The 20,859-nt window shown below is 41.2% G+C and overlaps 1 protein-coding gene across 1 annotated transcript in view; it reads left to right on the top strand.

Annotated features, from left to right (window-relative positions):
• The window catches only part of RYR2 (ryanodine receptor 2), a 544,943-nt gene that overhangs the window by 280,562 nt on the left and 243,522 nt on the right, over positions 1-20,859 (top strand). The window contains exons 30-35 of the mRNA XM_047088668.1: positions 12,380-12,588; positions 13,581-13,933; positions 15,500-15,614; positions 17,165-17,325; positions 19,222-19,381; positions 19,760-19,846. Coding sequence (XP_046944624.1) covers positions 12,380-12,588; positions 13,581-13,933; positions 15,500-15,614; positions 17,165-17,325; positions 19,222-19,381; positions 19,760-19,846 — 1,085 coding nt within the window. The remainder of the gene's footprint in view (positions 1-12,379; positions 12,589-13,580; positions 13,934-15,499; positions 15,615-17,164; positions 17,326-19,221; positions 19,382-19,759; positions 19,847-20,859) is intronic.

Raw genomic sequence — 20,859 nt, 5'->3', positions numbered from 1 at the left:
GATGGTTTCCTCAGGTGGAGGGAGGCAGGGAGATGGGAACACCAGCATGATATGGTTGATGTAGGCTATTGTGAAGGCTTTAGTTTCTCCATTGGGCGGTGGGTTAGCAGACACTTATTACAGTATTTTTTTTAATGTTTATTTATTTTTGAGAGAGAGACACACACAGAGCACGAGCTGCGGAGGTGCAGAGAGAGACAGAGACACAGAATCTGAAGCAGGCTCCAGGCTCTGAGCTGTCCGCCCAGGGCCCGACGCAGAGCTTGAACCCATGAACCACAAGATCACGACCTGAGCCGAAGTCAGACTCTTAACCGACTAAGCCACCCACGTACCCCACTTAATTACAGTATTTTAAAAAGTCCAACTAAAGAAGCAAAAGCAGGTCATGACAAGAGTGCGTCAAGAACAACAGTTTGTAATTAATCCACCTTCCACTTCTGTGCACTTGAGATTCTTAAAGAAATACGAGATTCATGAGCATGTCCATAGAGCTTTGGGGAATGACCTAGTAGAGGGAGAAATTGATGGTAAAAGTCTGAGAGACGATATTAACTGAAATGAAGTTCCTGGTAAGGTGAAGAGGGGTGTGATCTCCAGCACAAGAAATCAGGAAGAATCTTTCCTTTTATAGCAGAGAAACTATGGGTATGAGTATAAGGAATAGTAATGGCCTGTGTCTGAAGAGTGTGGTGCCTGTGTTTATGGGGGGGGCCCTCTGGGCAAAATGAATGGCTTTGTATTTCCCACAGCCCCAACTTCTGTTCTCTGTTTTCTCCATCTTCTTCAGCTTTCTCATATTTGATCGCCTTGTGTCCCACATGTTATCTTGGTCCCTCTTGTTGCTTCCTTCCCTGGAATCCTGTCTCAGGGAGAGGTCTCCCTGTCCACATTCCAACATAACATCTACACAAGAGAATTCTTTTGAAAAGATTTCTGAATTCTAATGGTGCACCAGCCCTTTTGGGGAGGTGCATCTCATTGGAATCTCTTCTCCCAGTCTGCAGTTATGATGAGGTAGTGGGAATGGTCTTCAATGGCCATGTTCTTTCCCCTTCAGTGTTTCCCATCCTTAGGGTCAATCTGAGGCCACCTCAGGGAGGGAAGAGCCCTTCATCGAATACCTGTAGCCGCTCCAGGCCTCAGGGAGAAATGACCTTTTCCTTGGTAAGCTTTTGGTTTGGGTTTATCTCTTGCTTTTTGGTGTCAGCAGAATGCAAAATCTCAAAGGCTGAGATCTGTTTATTAGCCTAGAGAAAAGAAGCCAGGAAGACTACTAACCAATGGCTTTTTCTCTAGGTCTCTGGAGGGACTGAAGGAAATCTTGTGGTTCACACATTATCTAACCAAGTGCCCCAATTAAAAAAAACAGAATCTTAGTCCCAAGTACCAGCTCCTCGTAAATTGCACTTTTATTTTGCTCTTTGCCCTCTTCCCTGCCTTATGAGGATATTTTATTGCCTAAAGCACACTCATAGGGCAAATTTCCATAGGTCAAAAACTAATCATCACTAATTTCAATAGGAAAAATAAGGGTGCATCCCCGAGCCTCCCAATTAAAGCTCGTTTAGACTAAAGAAATACCAGATCCTCCTAAAATTATGTCAGTATTGAACATGGTTATGCTCTAACTTAAAAGACATTCCCTCCTTTATTCGTTCTTTGATTTGGTTGTTTATGGCTCTCAGTCTTTCTCTTTACTCTCAAGTAGTATAAACTTCAGATTCCCTCACAAAATATAAATGTAAAGAAAAATGTAAATGTAAGAAAAGCAAAATAAGGGGCACCTGGGTGGCTCAGGTGGTTAAGGATCTGACTCTTGATTTCTGCTCAGGTCATGATCTCATGGTTCCTGAGTTTGAGCCCTGCATCAGGCCCTGCACTGGCAGTGGGGAGCCTGCTTGGGATCCTCTCTCTCCCTCTCTCTCTTTAAAAATAAATAAACTTTAAAAAAAAAAGGAAAGAAAAACAAAATAGTGACAGTGAAGCAAAAAAGAAAACAGAAAGACAAAGGAACGTTGGTGAAAACATGGGAATAGTATGACGTTTACCTGGCACATTGAGGTCACAGGGACGATGGTGCACAGAATTTTCTGGAATACATAATGTGTGTCCCACACTTCTTTCAAGAATGCATGCAGTATGAGCCAGTTCTTACTACTATGAAGATGAAGGCACATCTTCTGCTGGGGCTTGCTATCTCCCGAAGTGTGTGAAAAATCAGTTTTGCTTCCTTATAAAAAAAGAGGAAAAAATGCCTTGTGAGAGTATTAAATGAAATTCCTCCTAGAAGTCAGATTCTTCTAATCCACAGATTCCTTCAGGGTCCCTTGGGACTCAGCAGGCACGGCTTCAGAGAAGATGTGTCTGCTGGTGAATACAGCATTCTGAATGCAACCACGTCTGTGTCCCTGTTATGGATTGAATTGTGCCTCACCCCCATCCAAATTCATATGTTGAGCCCTTAATCCCCTAATGTGACTATATTTGGGCCTTTAAAATAATAATTAAGGAGCACGTTGGTGACTCAGTCGGTTAAGCATCAGACTTTGGCTCAGGTCATGATCTCATGGTTTGTGAGTTTGAGCCCTGCACCGGGCTCTGCACTGACAGCTCAGATCCTGGAGCTTGCTTCAGACTCTATGTCTCCCTCTCTCTCTGCCCCTCCCCCACTCGCAGTCTGTGTGTGTGTCTCTCTCTTTCTCTTAAAAACAAACAAAACATTAAAAAAAATTTAGTATTTTTTTAAAAAATAAAGAACTAATTAAGGTTAGATGAGGTCATAAGGGTCAGGCCCTACTCCACGATGACTGGTCCTTATAAGAAAACAAGGAGACGTCGGGGGGGGGGGGGTTGGTGCCCATGCACAGAGGAAAGGCCATGGATGGTGGCCATCTGCAAGCCAAGGAGAGAGACCTCAGGAGAAACCAGACCTGCGGACACCTTGATCTTGGACTTGTGAGAATCAATTTCTGTTGTTTAAGCCGCCTAGTCCGTGCTATTTTGTCATAGCAGCCCCAGCAAACTTTTACGCTGCCCCCCTCTACATGTAGCCCCTGCTCACCTAGTATCACTCTTGATTTACTCCTGAGTGCCGAGCCTCCTGTTATCCATAGTTTGAAGAGCTCATCGTACCCTTAATTTAAAGCAAGTAAGAGTCATTTAAAATCTTGCCATATGGTGAAAGAGCAGTTATTTTGTCAGATTACCTGCATTTTACAAAGTTGGCTGTAGGTGCCTATCTTGTGTTGTGTAAGTGGCTCATCACACTGGAGCTTTTTCAACCTTGTCGGCTCTTCTGTAACCAAAGATCAGTTCGGAGTCCTCGGGGTCTGCATCTGTAATCATTATAATCAAATCCAGAGTGAGGCCTTCCATGTCATATCTGCCACCTGGGAGGACAGTGAGCAGAATTCCTGGTGCTGAGTCTGCATGGGGTTTAGACTCGTTTAGACTAAAGAAATATTGTCGGAAGCAAAAGAGAAGAATATTGTCGGAATTGAAATAATCACATAGCTTTTGGTTGAGAAGACCTCTAAGGAGAGGGAAGGAAAACTTTCCATCACTGATGATACCATGCTACCTTTAAAAAAGAGGCAGAATATAGAACTGTTGGACTGTACTTACAATATTTTCACACTCAGTGGAAATATTACAACAGATTAACTGCTCAGTGGAATCATGTGGCTCATTAAGAAGATTTTCAACATGACACAAGAGTACAAGGATTGCACCATCCCAGATCCCAGCCTTCTGGCTCCCCCATAAGTCCTTTCTGTCACTAGTGTCACTCTAAAAAACCTGCCATTGATAACAGACCTGAGATGCATGTCTGTTATCAGACCTGGGACAATAACTTATGAAGGATCTCCCTAATTAAAAATCAGTACTCATGGGTAGAAGTCAGGACTTTGAGTCACTGCCGTGGGGCCGTCCAAACAGCCAAAGAATTGTGTTGGGACATTGGATATTTGGAGTGAAGATAAAAGCATCAGTTATAAAGTGGTGGACAAGTTCTAGAGTATGAAGATGTCAGGAACTAGCATAATTGGTTTCATAGTTTTGTCTAGAATCAGGAAAGAGAGATCCTCGAATTCTCTGGACGTGTCCAGGAATAAAACTCTTCACTGTGTGCTACATTAACAAATGAGGAGAATGTTTATTTTGATTGCCTAGAGTTAAATTTCAGATGATCTAATTTCTGTCTTTTGAGTTTACATGTCTATTTTCTGTACATGTTATATGGGGCATCGGGAAATGATTGGTGAGCTCAGTGAAAACCAAACTCTCCTTAAACTGGGCAGTTAATTGACAGTGACATTGTATACATTGGTGAAGAGGGACACTTGCTAGTATTCAGGGTCAAAAATAAAATTCCTAATGACCTTGATGATCCAAAGTGAACCAAGAACCAGGACGAAAGTATGGGGGTGTCCCTATTATGCCAAAGCTGATATTACGAAGTCTGCACACTAAAGAGCTTAAAACATAGTAAATTCCCTATGGAATTTTAGTGTATTTGTTAATACACTTACTTTATTTGTTAATTCATTTTCCAAGCCAACGTGGAATAGAAGCGGCAGATTTCATGTCTGAAGCCCTGGATTCTAGACCCAGTTCTGAAAATAATAATTCTTGTGTGACGTTGGGCAAATGGCTTCTCTGTTTTCATTTCCCTAAAGTAAAAAGCTCTGACTGGAAGTGATCGGTTTATGCCCCTTCCAGTTCTTAAGATCCCAGAAATCTAAGGCAAGTGTGTCTTGTTTTTATTTTGCCCTCCCTCCTGCATTCTTGATTCACATTCTCACTTCCCATTTTACTCGCTGTAGGGCCTGAGACAAATGTTTTAACGTCTTACTTGGTTCCTCATCTTGAAAAATGGGGTTAATATTTAATAATAAATGGAAAAGTGTTTATATATTACCTGGCACATACTAAGGTGCTATTAAGTGTTATCCTTTCTTCTGACCAAATAATTCAAACTTACGTTTTGGTGTAATGTCGGCCATTTTTACTGGTTTTGGCCATTTGGTTGGGTTATAAATGAGGATCCATATCTGTAGTCCAGAAATTTCAAAGTCTGAAACCATATGTTCTTACAACAAGCTGGTATGCTTGTGAGCTGCTTTATCTTCTTTCATTTTAGCCCCCGCCACAGATTTCACGCCTGCGTCACACCCCCACATCCTTGTGACTGCCAGTGCCTTGGTGGACATGCACACTCATCACACACCCCTCTGCTCCGGCGCAGGGTGGCTCGTCAACGGAGAAAGTTAAAATTTGCTGAAGCCATCTGTCTTTTGTTGGAGGAAACAGTTGAACCATACGTCGTAGCTGCTGTTTTAACAAATTTACAAATGGTTAGGGTGGGTCTGGCACAGCCCCGGGAAACCAGTTGGACTCATGGGTACTAATTTAAGATCCCCGGCCAGGAAGAAAAGTTCCCTTAGATATCACGAGGCTTTGTTACTCGCAAGATGTCAGTTAAGGTGACTGGAATAGAAGATTGGGAACATAAAACATAGGAAGGTAGGACCAAACTTTACGTCTGCCTGAGTGTGTGCTGGCATATGTAACTTGCGTGGACGTCTGTTTTATTGTGTTGGGATGTTTGTGTGTTCAGCTTATTTCAAACTAACAAAGAACTGAACCTCAATCATCATGTTTTGCTATGGGCAGTTATTAAGAGTGATGTCATTTATCAACCCATCGTGTTTAATTTATGGCAAGCATTCAGTCAGTCTTGATTGCGTTTGTCATTTCCTGACATTATATTATGTATGATAATATATCATATCATATCATATCATATCATATCATATCATATTATATATACGTTATATATACTTTGTATTATATACTTTGTGTGTGTATATGTGTTTGTGTGCATAGTTATATCTATATCTATATAAATGTGTACTCTATAGATATAGATATAACTATTTACTTGTTATGCCTACACAAAGGTAAGCTCCAGAGGGTTAGGGACTCTTTCCAGTCTGCTCACAGCTATATCTCCAGCCAAGAACAGATCTTGGCACATGCCAGGTATTCATTAAATATTTGCTGAATGGTAAGACCTGATTCTAAATGGAGACAGGGTTGAATAGTGACTTAGAGCAGGGGTCGGCATACTAAGGCCTGAGAACCAGATCCAGCCTGCCACCTGTTTCTGTAAATAAAGTTTTATTGGAATACAGTCATGCTTATTCATTTATATACTGTCTGTGGCCACTTTTACACTTCAACTGAGGTTTGAGTAGTTTGGCCCACAAAACCTAATATCTCTACTCTCTGCTTATTTATGGCCCTGGCTTAAAGTGTGGATCGTAGGATCTGGCAGGCCTGGGTTTCCTTTCCGGCCACCCAGTTGTGAGCAAGTGATTTCAGCTAAAATGTGGGTTGCCTTGTCTAGAAAGTGGTAACGATTCCTGTCTCACCAAATGGTTGTTCGTGTTCAGTGAGATGCACATCAGATAAACACTCAGGGAACATTAGTCACTACTAGGGAGCCTCTTGTGATGGCCATGTCATCCATTGTCTGCACCTTTATTTACGGTGCCCTTTGCCAAGTACTGGCCAACTAGAAGTGACTGAGCTCTGGCCCTTTTGTCCCGTGACCAAAAAGTACCTGTAGTTTTCTTCCACTCTTTGTTCTCTGATGTCATTGCTGTCTAGTTGTTCTTGCTGTATGTATGCTAATGTAAAAACATATTATTTATAGAAATATTGGTTCTTATTATCACAGAAGTTACTAAAACTCCATCTTCAGAAGTCACAGTATGATTTAATTTTTATTCAGTTCAGCTTCATGTAAATTAAAAAGAAAAAAAATTTCTAATTCTGGATATACTTTCTTAATACCTTCCTTTAAAGAGGACTAAGATAGCAAAGTAGTAAAAATATCATCTACAAGTCTACATCTGCCATAAATTAATGAAAAATTGTATCTGTTTATTAAAAAGTAGGGGCGCCTGGGTGGCGCAGTCGGTTAAGCGTCCGACTTCAGCCAGGTCACGATCTCGCGGTCCGTGAGTTCGAGCCCCGCGTCAGGCTCTGGGCTGATGGCTCAGAGCCTGGAGCCTGTTTCCGATTCTGCATCTCCCTCTCTGTCTGCCCCTCCCCCGTTCATGCTCTGTCTCTCTCTGTCCCAAAAATAAATAAACGTTGAAAAAAAATTTTTTTATAAATAAATAAATAAATAAAAAGTAACAAATTCTTGTCAAATATTTGGAAAATACAAAGAAGTGTAACAAAATGGCTAAAAGCTATATATATCCCCACTACCCAGAGAGAAATTTGGCTTTCATGTATTTTTTTCCCCATTTAAAGCATTGATATGGAAAAATAAATTTCCACAGCCAGCTTTTTAACTTAATATTATATATGTTGTTCCAAGATATAAAAACATTTTACATAGCTTGAAAAAAAATTTTTTTAAGTTTATTTAATTTTGAGAGAGAGAGAGAGAGACAGAGCACAAGCAGGGGAGGGGCAGAAAAAAAGGGAGACACAGAATCCGAAGCAGGATCCAGGCTCGGAGCCGTCAGCACAGAGCCCGATGCGGGGGCTTGAACCCACAGACTGTGAGATCATGACCTGAACTGAAGTTGGACGCTTAACCAACTGAGCCACCCAGGTGCCCCAAATATGGGTTTTGATTTTTTTTAGCCAACTTTATATTTTGAGAAATAGCCTTTCAGAAAAGGGCAAGAATAGTGCAATGGACACCTGTTTACCCTTCACATGGAATCACCACGTGTTATTATTTCCCCGTTTGGTTTTCTTCTCTCCCTACAGTTTCCTCTTGATGAATCCTGTACATACTTAATTTTGTGTATGTATCAAAATTATCCATTCTCTTATTATGAGTATTTAGTTTCTTTAACCTTTTCTTTTTTTCCCAATTTAATTTTGTTCACCGAGCATCCATGTTTTAAGCATTGCTCATAGAGGATCTCATTTTTAAAACTGTAATCTATGGCGGGAGGTGGGGGGGTGCCTGGTGGCTCAGTCGCCTAAGCATCCAACTTCAGCATAGGTCGTGAACTCACGGTTTGTGAGTTTGAGACCCGTGTCAACCTCTGTGCTGACAGCTCAGAACCTGGAGCCTGCTTCGGATTCTGTGTCTCCCTCTCTCTCTGCCCCTCCCACACTCACATTCTATCTCTCAAAAATAAACTTAAAAAAAAAAAAAACAAAACCTGTAATCTGTGGGGTAGACGTTATAGAAGAAAGGATTAAAGCTTAGAGAATTTCAGTAACCTGTCAAAGGGCAAATAGCTGAGAAGTGCTGGAACTAAGATTTTAATGCAGGTCTCTCAGACTTGAAACTGTGATCTAAGTCATTTCCTAGTATCTAGGCCTGTCTACCGTCTTAGGTGAGAACTCCTCTAAGAAACCTTCCTGAATTTTCTCTCTCTCCTTTTCCTCTGCTCTTAGCACCCCATCTCCAGAGATGGGTCGAGAGGTATGATGTCTTTCGTTGTCTTCCCACCTCATTAGGCTGTGAGAACCTTTGGGCTGATGTCTGTGTGTCAGTGAGCTATTGTCCCCAGTTTCTAGAACATGGTAGCTGCTCATAAATATTTATTGGATAAGGAAATGAATAGTTGAAAGTGTCTTAATGCACATTACTAAATTGCTCTACATAAATCTTGGACCAGTTTAAATTTATTGGCAAGATTTCCGGTAACTCACTGGACACTCACCAGCATTGAGACTTTGCGCGTTAGCAGGCTGCCCGTGTTGTTGGACCATCCACACTACCCACACGATTGTACACGTTTCTGTATGAGGAAGATGTAGGTATATTCCAGTTTTCCAGTTTATTAAATGAATAGTTGACTTTCACAAAATCTGTCAGTTGTTTTTATAGTAAAATGCATATTCATTGAAGAAAATCTGTTGAGAGACAGAAAAAGAACAAAGAGTGTTAAAAATTCCACCATTTTATAACATTTTGTTAAGGTTTATTTATTTTGATAGAGGAGGAGGGAGAGGGGCAGAGAGAGAATCCAAAGCAGGCTCCACACTGTCAGCCTGGAGCCCAAGATGGGGCTCAATCCCAGGAACCGTGGGATCATGACCTGAGCCGAGATCAAGAGTTGGCCGCCCAACCGACTGAGCCACCCAGGTGCCCCTCTGTAACTTCTTTTAATTAAAAAACTTTTAATGCTTTCCCACCTATTTTTTAAATAATTTTTTACTGTTTGTTTATTATTTTTGAGAGAGAGACAGAGACAGAGAGAGCACGAGTGGGGAAGGGGCAGAGAGAGAGAGAGGGAGACACAGAATCCCAAGCAGGCTCCAGGCTCTGAGCTGTCAGCCCAGAGCCCAACGTGGGCCTTGAACCTGGGAAACCATGGGATCATGACCTGAGCCGAAATCAGATGCCCAACCAAGTGAGCCACCCAGGCGCCCCTTGCCTTTCCATCTTTAAAAACTAATCATATGCTATATCTTTCTTTCTTAAAATAATATGTACTATGAATATTTTTGTATATAATAATGACCGTTTGAAAACCAGATTCGAAAGCTAAATAGTATTACATATCAATGGAAAAACATATTTAGTGTGCAAAATATTTTCTGTGATCATAAATGCAGCCATAGTGAACAGTTTGGGACATAAATCGTTGTGTGCAACCCTAGTTACTTGGTTTTTTAAATGAAAAGATTTCCTGGGGCTCCTGGGTGGCTCAGTCAGTTGAGCATCTGGCTCTTGATTTTGGCTCAGGTCATGATCTCACGTTTTGTGGGATCATGTCCCGAGTTGGGCTTCCCACTGACAGCATAGGGCCTGCTTAGGTTTCTCCCTCCCTCTCTCTGCCCCTCCCCTGCTCGTGCTCTCTCTCTCTCTGTGTGTGTCTCAAAATGAAGAAAATGAACTTAAAAAAATAAATGAAAATATTTCAAACATGCGGAAAAGTTCAGATATTAATATAACAAACACCCAGAGATCTATGTGGGTATTTATAACTTCACTTATAGGGTAGGGATTCCTTCTACATATAATGTGGCTAGAAAGAAATGCGTATTTACAATTGGAGATGTTTCTGTCTTGGTATCCCCCAGTTTATGTCGAATGGATGTTAGATATGCCAGTTTGTGCAAATGTATTTCAACCTGTCTCAGATCTATTGTATTTATGCAGTCATTTTCTTTGATTCCTTTCTAGACACTTATTGAAAACAATTTCCCTTGACTGACACTTCAAGAGCTGTCACAGCTGTACACACAGCTGTGGGCTTTAGTTTTAACTAGAAACTCATCATTCACGCTTCCTTGAACACAGCTGGATGTGTTCTTGCTTCCTGGCCGGTAACACTGTTATACAACTGTTTATTTGAGTATATATTGATGAATACAAACCGCGTGAAATCATTATGAATTATAGGATGTAATTTTTATTGTCTTGTGCTATTTTGAGGATTATATATTGCTTTTATATTCACTAATTTAAAAAAAATAATGTTTATTTTTGAGGGAGGGAGGGAGGGGGAGAGAGAGAGAGAGAGAGAGAGAGAGAGAGAGAGAGAGAGAGAGAATGAGTGGGGGAGGGGCAGAGAGGGAGGGAGACACAGAACCCCAAGCAGGCTCCAGGCTCTGAGCTGTCAGCACAGACCTGATGCAGGGCTCGAATTCACAAGTCATGAGATCATGACTTGAACCAAAGATGGACGCTTAGCAATCTGAGCAACCCAGGGGCCCCTACATTGACTAATTTTAACGGAGGAAGAAGCGTAAGTCATCACGGTAGACAGTTGCTGGCTTATTCGTAGGATCTACTGCTTCTTTGATCTGTAAGTTACATCCTCTGCTCTGTAGTCTCCATTCCAATACTGACCTTGTTTATTATGCTACTTGAATTTCTGTGTAAAACACTATAGAAGGAAAGGAAGAGTACCTAAGCAACCCCCCAACACTGAAAATGATCATCACAGCCCTTTTGCTAAAGACCGTTGTTTCCAAAGAATTCAAAAAAACAATTAACGATGTTAATAAGTTTTCCCCTATTTATTCAGTAGCAGGAAGATGTACTAACCTTGCAACTCATTAGATTAGCTGATGAAATATTTTGGTTTTCCCCCGTCGCTTATTGCTGTTGCTTTTGATTTCGTTTCTTGTTTACTTTAACTTACATTTTGAATTTCATGTCTTAATTATTTAGGTTAGGTGTGGATTGCCCTGCTTAATCTGTAATGGCAGTGACAAAGGGTAAGGGACAGATGGAGGAGTTTCAGTGGGATTTTTAGCAACTACATCTGAAAATTTATTTACTTATTTATTTATTTTTATTTCTATTTTCTACGCTTAGGTGTAGTGTACCCCAGAAAAAAGGGGGGACACAGTTTTCTTCATAGATCAAAAGCAGCTACAAGCAAATGAAAACCTTTAAAAATGTTGCTTCCCAGGGGTACCTGGGTGGCTCAGTCGGTTAAGCGTCCGACTTCAGCCGAGGTCATGATCTCACGGTTCATGAGTCCGAGCCCAGCATCGGGCTCTGTGCTGACAGCTCAGAGCCTGGAGCCTGCTTCTTCGGATTCTGTCTCCCTCTCTCTCTGCCACTCCCCCGCTCGCACGCACATGCTCTCTCACTCTCAAAAATAAACATTAAAAAAAGATTTAAGCGGTGCCTCGGTGGTGCAGTCTGACTTCGGCTCAGGTCATGATCTCACGGTTTGTGGGTTCAAGCCCTGTGTTGGGCTCTGTGCTGACAGCTTGGAGCCTGGAGCCTGCTACAGATTCTTTGTCTCCCTCTCTCTCTGCCCCTCCCCCACTCTCTCTCTCTCTCTCTCTCTCTCTCTCTCTCTGTCTCTCTCTCTCTCTCTCTCAAAAATAAATATCAAAAAAAATTTTTTTAATGTTTTGCTTCCAATCCTTTTTCCCTTGAGTTATGTGCAAAGAAATCTGTGGCTTAGGCTGTGTTTGGTAGTTGCACGTTTTCAAGTGCTTGTGCTAGATCGAAGGACAAACCCACTTGGGCATTTCCCTCCTTCTCACCTTCCTTCTGAGAGAGTCCCGTGCGCTCCTGAGCTAAGAGGCCGTGTGATGGCAACATCCTTCCATTGCTGTACCCCCTAAGATCCCTGGAGGACGAGGGGCTGCTGAGCACCTAACCTTCTTCACAGGAGTCCAGGGTAAAAGAAGAACCTTATCTAGGGGCCACGTTCAGTAAACCATGAGCAAACACTGGTCTTTGGACCCTTACATGTAATACTTAATAACAGTGGTCTCTCTCTCGAACTACTGTTTTACTTTATGCCGACGACTCTCTCAGAGACGAGAGTTCCAGAGTGGTGCTTTTGGAAATTCCAAACAAACAGGCTCTTATACCAATGATACGGAACATTTTGTTTTTTTCTTTTCTTCCCAGGATTCATTCCTGTCTGTAGCCTTGGAGTGGCTCAGGTGGGCAGGATGAACTTTGGAAAGGATGTCAGCACCTTGAAATATTTCACCATCTGTGGCTTACAAGAGGGTTACGAACCGTTTGCTGTGAACACAAACAGGGATATTACCATGTGGCTAAGCAAGAGGCTTCCTCAGTTTCTCCAGGTCCCTTCAAACCATGAGCATATCGAGGTTTGCTTTTTCTTTAAAATCCATACCGTTGCCAAAAGCCAGGGGTGGAATGTCTTTACACTTGGGAATTCCCACTTGGACAATTATTGCCACTTACTTAGAAAGGTGGCCCTACTGTGTTACACAGTAATGGAGTCTGAGCACAGCATGAGGCTCTGATTATAGGTACTTTATGAGCACCTGATTAGACTGATTAACAATAATTAATTCTGTTTTTATATAAGCAACACCAGCGGCTCAGTCTGAATGAATGTAATTTTAACATGAATTTTCCAAACGATCTTTTGAGTTAGAAACAACAGATGAACATGGGGGAAGGGAAGGAAAAATAAGATAAAAACGGAGAGGGAGGCAAACCATAGAGACTCTTTTTTATGAAAAATTTTTTGTTTTAATATTTATTTTTGAGCAGAGAGAGAGAGAGTGAGTGAGCGCATGAATGAGGGAGGAGCAGAGAGAGACAGAGACACAGAATCCAAAGCAGGCTCCAGGTTCTGACCTCTGAGCACAGAGCCTGACTCGGGGCTCAAACCCACAAGCCATGAGATCGTGACCTGAGCTGAAGTCGGATGCTTAACCGACTAAGCCACCCAAGCACTCCAAACCATAAGAGACTCTTAAATAAAGAGAACAGACTGAGGGTTGTTGGAGGGGCAGTGGGTGGGGGGATGGGCTAAATAGTGATGGGCATTAAGGAGGGCATTTGCTGGGATGAGCAGTGGGTGTCATATGTAAGTGATGAATCACTGAATTCTATTCCTGAAATCATTATTACACTACATGTTAACTAAATTGAATTAAAAAGAAAAAAAGGCAGAGCTATGAGTCTATCTGGAACACAGTACTCCGTGTTTAATCTCATCATTTACAAAATTATGCCAAGTGTGGGCCGTGTTTGGGGTTTTAAAGACATGATGTGTGTTAGCAATCTTTAGCATCAGGAGGTTGACTGTGTTGATTCGAATTTGAACTGTCACTTCTTCATTCGCTAGGTGACCAGAATAGACGGCACCATCGACAGTTCTCCGTGTTTAAAAGTCACCCAGAAGTCATTTGGCGCTCAGAACAGCACTGCCGACATCATGTTCTATCGCCTGAGCATGCCAATCGAGTGTGCCGAGGTTTTCTCCAAGACGGTGGCAGGCGGGCTCCCAGGTGCCGGCCTCTTTGGGCCCAAGAATGATCTGGAGGATTACGATGCAGATTCTGACTTTGAGGTTCTAATGAAGACAGCTCATGGCCATCTGGTGCCAGACCGTGTTGACAAAGACAAGGAAGCCACAAAACCAGAGTTTAATAACCACAAAGACTATGCTCAGGAAAAGCCCTCTCGTCTGAAACAAAGGTCATTGATACATGGAACATAATTTCAAATATGCAGTTATTTTGTGGGTAGGGGTACAGAGTGAGGGATTTCCCAGGGTCCATTTGTCCTTCCCTCTCCTTCTCCTTTAAGTATAAAGGATTGGACAGGCGACAGTAATGCAACCTGTTTGTCATCGAATTTGTTACCACAGACATAATCTATCCCAGAAGTTACTTATTTAAGGCACTTTTTTTATCGTGGTGAGAAACACCTAACAAAATCTACCATTTAAACCAGTTTTTAAGTGTATGGTTGTGTAGCGTTAAGCATGTTCACATAGTCATGAAACAGGTCTTCAGAACTTTCTCAGCTTGCAAAATTGAAACTCTCTACCCATTAGACAACTCTCCTTTTCCACCTCCCCCTAGCGTCTTGTAATCCCCATTCTCCTTTTTATTTCTATGAATTTGACCACTTTATAAATGTGGATTCATACTGTGTTTTTCTCTTCTGTGTGGGATTGGCTTAACTCAGCCTAATGTCCTCAAGGTTCATCCATGTCACTGCACGTACCAGAATTTCCTTCCTTTGTAAGGCTGAGTAATACCCCACTCTGTATGTACATATTTTGCTTATCCATCTGTCTGTTGATGGACATTTGGGTTGATTCTTCCTCTTAGCTATTGTGAATAGTGCCGATGTGAACTGCGTGTGCACATGTATTTTTGAGGCCCTGCTTTAAATTACTTTTGATACATACCCAGAAGTGTGGTTGCTGCTAGTTCTGTGTTTAAGTTTGTGAGGAACCTTCATGCTGTTTCCCACAGCAGCTGCGCCATTTTACATTCCCACCAACACTGCACGAGGGTTCAATTTCTCCACATTCTCGTCAACACTTGTTACTTTCTGTCTTTTTGATGATGGCCCTCCTAATGGCTGTGAATTAGTGTCTTCTTGTGGTTTTGATTTGCATTTTCCTGATGTTCAGTGATCTTGAACATCTTTTCATATACTTCTAGGCCATTTGTATATCATCTTTGGAGAAACGTCTTTTCAGGTTCTTTGCCCATTTTTTTATTGGGTTATTTGCTTCTTTGTTTTTGAGTTGTAGGATTTCTTTATATACTCTGGATATTAACCCCTTATATATAATTTACAAGTATTTTCTCCAAAGAGTTTTTAAGATGTTTATATTTACGTTCTTGGTTGAAACTTAAAGTATTCTCTCTAAATAGTATTGTTTATAGACACAAGACAAGTGATTTTAGCATCCTTTTTTGCACTAAATCTTAATTTCTCCAGATCAGCGTGATTGACACTGTAGTTCAGATAATTATTTGTTGTGAGAGTCCGCCATGTTAATTGAAGGATATTTAGTCACATCCCTGGCCTCCACCCCCTAAATGCCAGTGGCACACCCCCACCCCCACCCCCCACCCCCAATGTGTCAACTAAAAGTATCTCCAGCTGGGAGATAAAGGCATAGTTTAGGGAACAAAAATAGCCCTGGTTGTGAACCACTCTACTAAATTGATGATATGCACATGTTTTAAGTAGGCAGAGATTTTTAATGTTGCTGATCCCCAGTCCTGTACTATATTTCAGATTTTTGCTTAGAAGAACAAAGCCAGATTATAGCACGAGCCATTCTGCAAGGCTCACGGAAGATGTCCTTGCAGACGATCGGGATGATTATGACTACTTGATGCAAACGTCCACGGTATGAGGTTGAAGCTTTTGTCACTTAGTTCTCAGTTATTGTGTGTTTCATGTCAAAGAGTTCCTTTTCATTCATCCTCTGTAGCCGACTTATTTTAAAATAAATCTTTGCTTCTATTTTGGGGACTGAAAGTTGAAGAAAATACAGGTATATTCTGAGGTGTATTATGTGGTAAGAGAAGTGTTTTAGGCAAAATAACTTTACGACATGCTTAATCCTGATTTTGCTATCATGTTCCCTGGGAAAATTTTAATTTCCACTTAATTCTTCCAAGTGCATATAATTTCCTTCATCTTAGTGATATGTCTAAAGGAAGATCCTTTATCATACTTTGTTGGAGGTCATGTTTTGCTCTCTGCCAATTCATGTTTAAACCGGGGTGCCTGGCTGACTCGGTAGATGGAACATGCCACTCTTGGTCTCAGGGTGGTGAGTTCAAGCCCCATGTTAGGTGTAGAGCCTACTTACTAAATAAGTAAAAATTTAAAAATTAAAAGAAAATAGGGGAACCTGGGTGGTTCGTTCAGTTAAGTGTCTGACTTTGGCTCAGGTCATGATATTGCAGTTCATGAGTTCGAGCCCCGTGTCCAGCTCTGTGCTGATAGTGCAGAGCCTGGTTGGGATTCTCCCTTCCTCTCATTCTGTGCCCCTCCCCCACTCGCACGCGTGTGCGTGCAGTCTCTCTCAAATAAATAAATAAAACTTTAAAAATAAATAAATAAATAAACAAACAATGCTTTAAAAAACAAATTTTTCAAAACAACTTTTCGTAAAACACCAAATGGGAAAAAAATGTATAATTACATCCCTTGTAGAGTGCCACCATGTTTGAGCTAGATTTTTACATATTAGATCTGAGCTATTTCAAAGTGATTTTTTTTTTAATTTTTATTTATTTTGATAGAGGGAAAGAGAGAGAGATTTGGGGGGAGGGGAGGAGAGCGAGGAAGAGAGAGAATCCCAAGCATGTTCCGCGCTTTCAGCACAGAGCCCGACCTGGGGCTCAGTCTTCTGAATCGTGAGATCATGACCTGAGCCGAAATCAAGAGTTGATGCTTAATCAACTGAGCTATACGGGCGCCCCTCAAAGTGATTTTAAGGTGTCAAAGTATTATTGATAGGAAAGGCAAAGCATATTCAAAAAGGTGGGTGACAGGTATAAAACACTAGCATAAATTAGTGTGCTTGTGTAAGTTTCCAGAATTTGAGGTTTATCTGCCTGAATGGATTGGTGATTTTATTACATAAATATGCTATGTATGTGCACATACAGTTGTACCCATATTTTAGGTGTATAAAAGACCTCAAATTATTTAGTGTGTTTGCTCCGACAAGGTCATTTCTCTTCTTCCCATTATTTCTGATTTCCTTTCCATTATCTCTGCTTTAAGACTTATCTTCTTCCAGTGTCCGCTCTTTGTTCTTGTTACATTTTAATTAGGCCGAATGATTTTAAACGAAGAAATGCAGTCAGGCAATTCAAAGGCATTGCGTATCAAAGTTTTGTTTCTTTTTAACTTTGCCAACACTTGCTTTTGCTGTCTTGACAGTACTATTACTCAGTGAGAATCTTTCCCGGCCAAGAACCTGCTAACGTCTGGGTGGGCTGGATTACATCAGATTTCCATCAGTATGATACAGGCTTTGACTTGGACAGAGTTCGTACAGTAACCGTTACTCTAGGAGATGAAAAGGGAAAAGTACATGAAAGGTCGGTTTTTCTCAATTTTTTTTTCTTATGTGAATGACATCTGATAAACATGTTGATAAACCTAGGTGTTTTTTTTGTTTTTTTTTTGGGTTTTTTTCCCCCCTTGGATTTCCTGTCCAGGATCATGTTGTATTTATAGGAACAATATCACGAAACCATTCATGTCAGTGTCCGTTTTGTTATGCATACAAGCCAGTAAGGAATCTGAATACATTAAAAGTGAAAAACATTATAAAGTAAGAGCAGTGCATCCTTTGTGGGTAATAGTCTGCATTCCTTCAGGTGACCTCGTACGTGACTACCAGCTTGGGTTGCCAGTACTAAGCCTTTGTTTTAGGGATTAGAGATGGGTGGATGTGAGGCTTTTATGATCTGAAATATATCTTGGGAACGGTTTATGCGGTGGGGAGAAAACTGTGAAGACAGTGCGGGCTAGTAGTTTAGACCAGGTGGACGCATTTTAACTCAGACTGAGGAGAAGTGGGTTCTTTCCTCAGCTTTGCCATTGACTCGCTGTGTGGCTTTGGGTAAGTCAGTTACACTTTCTGTGCCATCCTTTTTTCATTTGTAAAACAAACCAAACTCAAACCAAACCTTCAAAAAAGTGAAGAAGGCTATCTTCCTTGTGGAGTAAGACAAGAGAAGATCTGGCCATTTGCATCTGTCTTTTGTGCCCATGCATCCTCTCTGATCTGCTGTGACAGGTGTCATAGAGGGAGTCCGCCATAATGTTGCTTTTCTTATATACCTGCATCATCATTTTTGGTGACCAGAAGCTCACTCTCCTGCCTTCGGGTTGTAACACTTAAAACTGTGGAACTTAGCCCTTGAGACCATGGGCCAAGCCAGAATGTCCAGGAAAGAGTGCTTTCTTTACAACAGTATGGGAGCCCCATGCCCACCTGTCTCTGGGAACATTCTTGAAGGACACATTTGATTTTCAAAGATGGCAACAGTACAAGGAAATAACCCGACAGAGGGACGGGATACCTGGATAGATGATCTTAGTGTAAGAAATAGAGGGCAGGGAAGGGTTGTTGAATGTTTTGTAAGGAGTGCAAAGAAACACAGCCAACCTGATTATTCCGAAACTGATTTTTATCTCAGCCTTCTTTTTCTTTTCCTCCTACTTGCCTGCCTTTGACTTTTTTTTTTTTTTTTTTTGCTAGTTTCATTAACATTTTCACTCTGCTGTGGCAGAGAAAGGGAAGGAGGCAAAACTCAAGTCACTTTAGGTTTATTACCATCTCTGGGAAAGGTTTCGGTGGGGGTGAAACTCAGGTGGGAGTTTGTTGTTAACGTCAGTGATGTTATGCATATTCTAGCTAATTCTTTCTCTCATAACAGATCACCAGGAATTGTCCACAAAGGGGCATAATGTTAGCCAAATTTTAAATATGTTGAATCACTGATGGCTCAGGTAGAATTTGCCTAAGGACTTTGATAGTGTTCAGAAATGACTGCTTCTCATCTCAGAACAAGTGATTAAAAAAAAAATATGAGAATGAGGAGAATGAAAATTGCAAATTTGGATGATTATTAGTTAAACTTTTTTGAACCTCAGAACAAGGTCCAGTTTGGTTTGAGTTTTTGGAGGGGAAGGCGCAGGTCAGTTTTTACTTGTTTCCGACTTGTTGACCTGTCTCCATTAGGTGCAAAATTTAGAAACGTGTAAGACCGGATTCAGAATATCCACAATGTCAGTGGAGTTTTTGCTCCGAATCACAGAATCGGCCCATTGTGCACCTCTCCCATTACAGCATGAGCTTGTTGCTTGCACAGCATAATTTAGGTTTAGTTTGCAAGACTTTCTATTGTATCTGTGGTCGTACAAAAATAAAAATGTGTTTTGTTTTTTGTTTTTTGTGTTTTGTTTTGTTTTGTTTTGAAATCCAGCATCAAACGCAGCAACTGCTATATGGTGTGTGCGGGTGAGAGCATGAGCCCAGGGCAAGGACGCAACAATAATGGCCTGGAGATCGGGTGTGTGGTGGATGCTGCCAGTGGGCTTCTCACATTCACCGCCAACGGCAAGGAGCTGAGCACCTACTACCAGGTCCGTGGGCAGGGATGGTGGCGTGCTTCTGGGAAGAAAGCGTTTTGTCCCCATGCACAAAAAGCACATTCTAGAAGATCGAAAAGTACCTTAGAAAAGAGACGAAAATGAAAACCGAAATGAGCCTAATTGGGCCTTTTTAGTTCTCTCTGAATAATAACATTGCCCTTCGGGGGAAACAGTACAGGCCTCCAAAAATGTTCGCATAATAACGAAATGAAATACCCTGAATATTTGTTGAAAGAGGAGATCCATCTGAAAGAACACAAAAGTGTCTGGGCCCCTTCTGTCAAGTGTTCCTTGGTCATTATAAAGAAAATATTTTTTCTTGGTGTTCCTTCTTTGACTAATACTTCCAAATTCATTTCTTTATCTAAGGTGGAGCCAAGTACAAAGTTATTTCCTGCAGCTTTTGCCCAAGCTACAAGTCCCAATGTTTTCCAGTTTGAGCTGGGAAGAATCAAGGTAAGAAAGATTCATTGCTGGTATTCTGTTTGGGGTCTTCCTCTTAGGGAATAGCAGCTACTTCTCCTTAAATAAATTCAGTATTTTTTTTAGCAGCAATGTTAGTGACAGAAGTGACTCTTTTAAAAAAAGGTAAGCCATGCTTGAAAGTTCTATAATTTCCTTCAGGTGGCTAGGGCCATGTTAATTTATTAGAAAGGGTTTGTGCCACAATTTAAATTACTTATTAAATATTCTGTAAGAAGAAGAACAAAAAAGGCTTTCTCTTTGGTCATCAAAAATATATTACTCAATAAAACTAGGCTTATTTGGAACAAAAATGCCAAATAACATACCACTTGATTATCTGGAACTCACAGGTGAGCTAGTAAATGGGCTTAACGACACGAAACTGGTACATTGTGGTAAGTGCTAGAATAGTGCACATATAGAATACTCCAGGAACAAATGAAAGAACAAGGTGGAGGTTGGAGGGGGATGGATCGGGTAAAGCAAAGAGAAGAGGAGACATTTAGGTTGACTCATAACTGTTGAATAAGAGATCTCAGAATACACTTAGTAGGAGAGGACATCCTAGGCCGAGGAAGGGCAAGAGAAAGCAAAAATATTTGAGTCAAAGTGCTGAAGGTTAAAGAATTCAATATGGCTGTAACAAAAGGTGACTTCCAGGATGTGGCTGGAGATTAACATTGATAGAAGGTAGACTGAAGCCAACCTGGAAAGGCCTTGAATGCCTCTCTAAGAGGTTGGTACCTACTGTATAGGCAGTGTTGATCCCATTGGAAACTCGAAGCTGGGGACTGAGCATAAGCAAACCGGTTTTGGAAAAATACATTGGCAGTAATGTGGAGGTGGCAATGTGGAGAAGTATCCATTCTCACAAGAATGAGAAGAGGCAGTAGTGCTGAGTTATTGACGATTTGATGCCATCCGCATGGGAGATGATGAGAGCCTGAGAAGTCATGTTGGAGAGGGAGGGGGTGGTAAATGAGAAGATGTTTTAGAGGAGAAAT

Source organism: Lynx rufus, unplaced genomic scaffold, assembly GCF_022079265.1.
Source record: "Lynx rufus isolate CCGP_SWC_20201006 ecotype Redwood Valley unplaced genomic scaffold, mLynRuf1.p SCAF_25, whole genome shotgun sequence".
In the NCBI taxonomy this organism is placed as follows: domain Eukaryota; kingdom Metazoa; phylum Chordata; class Mammalia; order Carnivora; family Felidae; genus Lynx; species Lynx rufus.
This window is presented reverse-complemented; position numbering and strand designations above follow the sequence as displayed.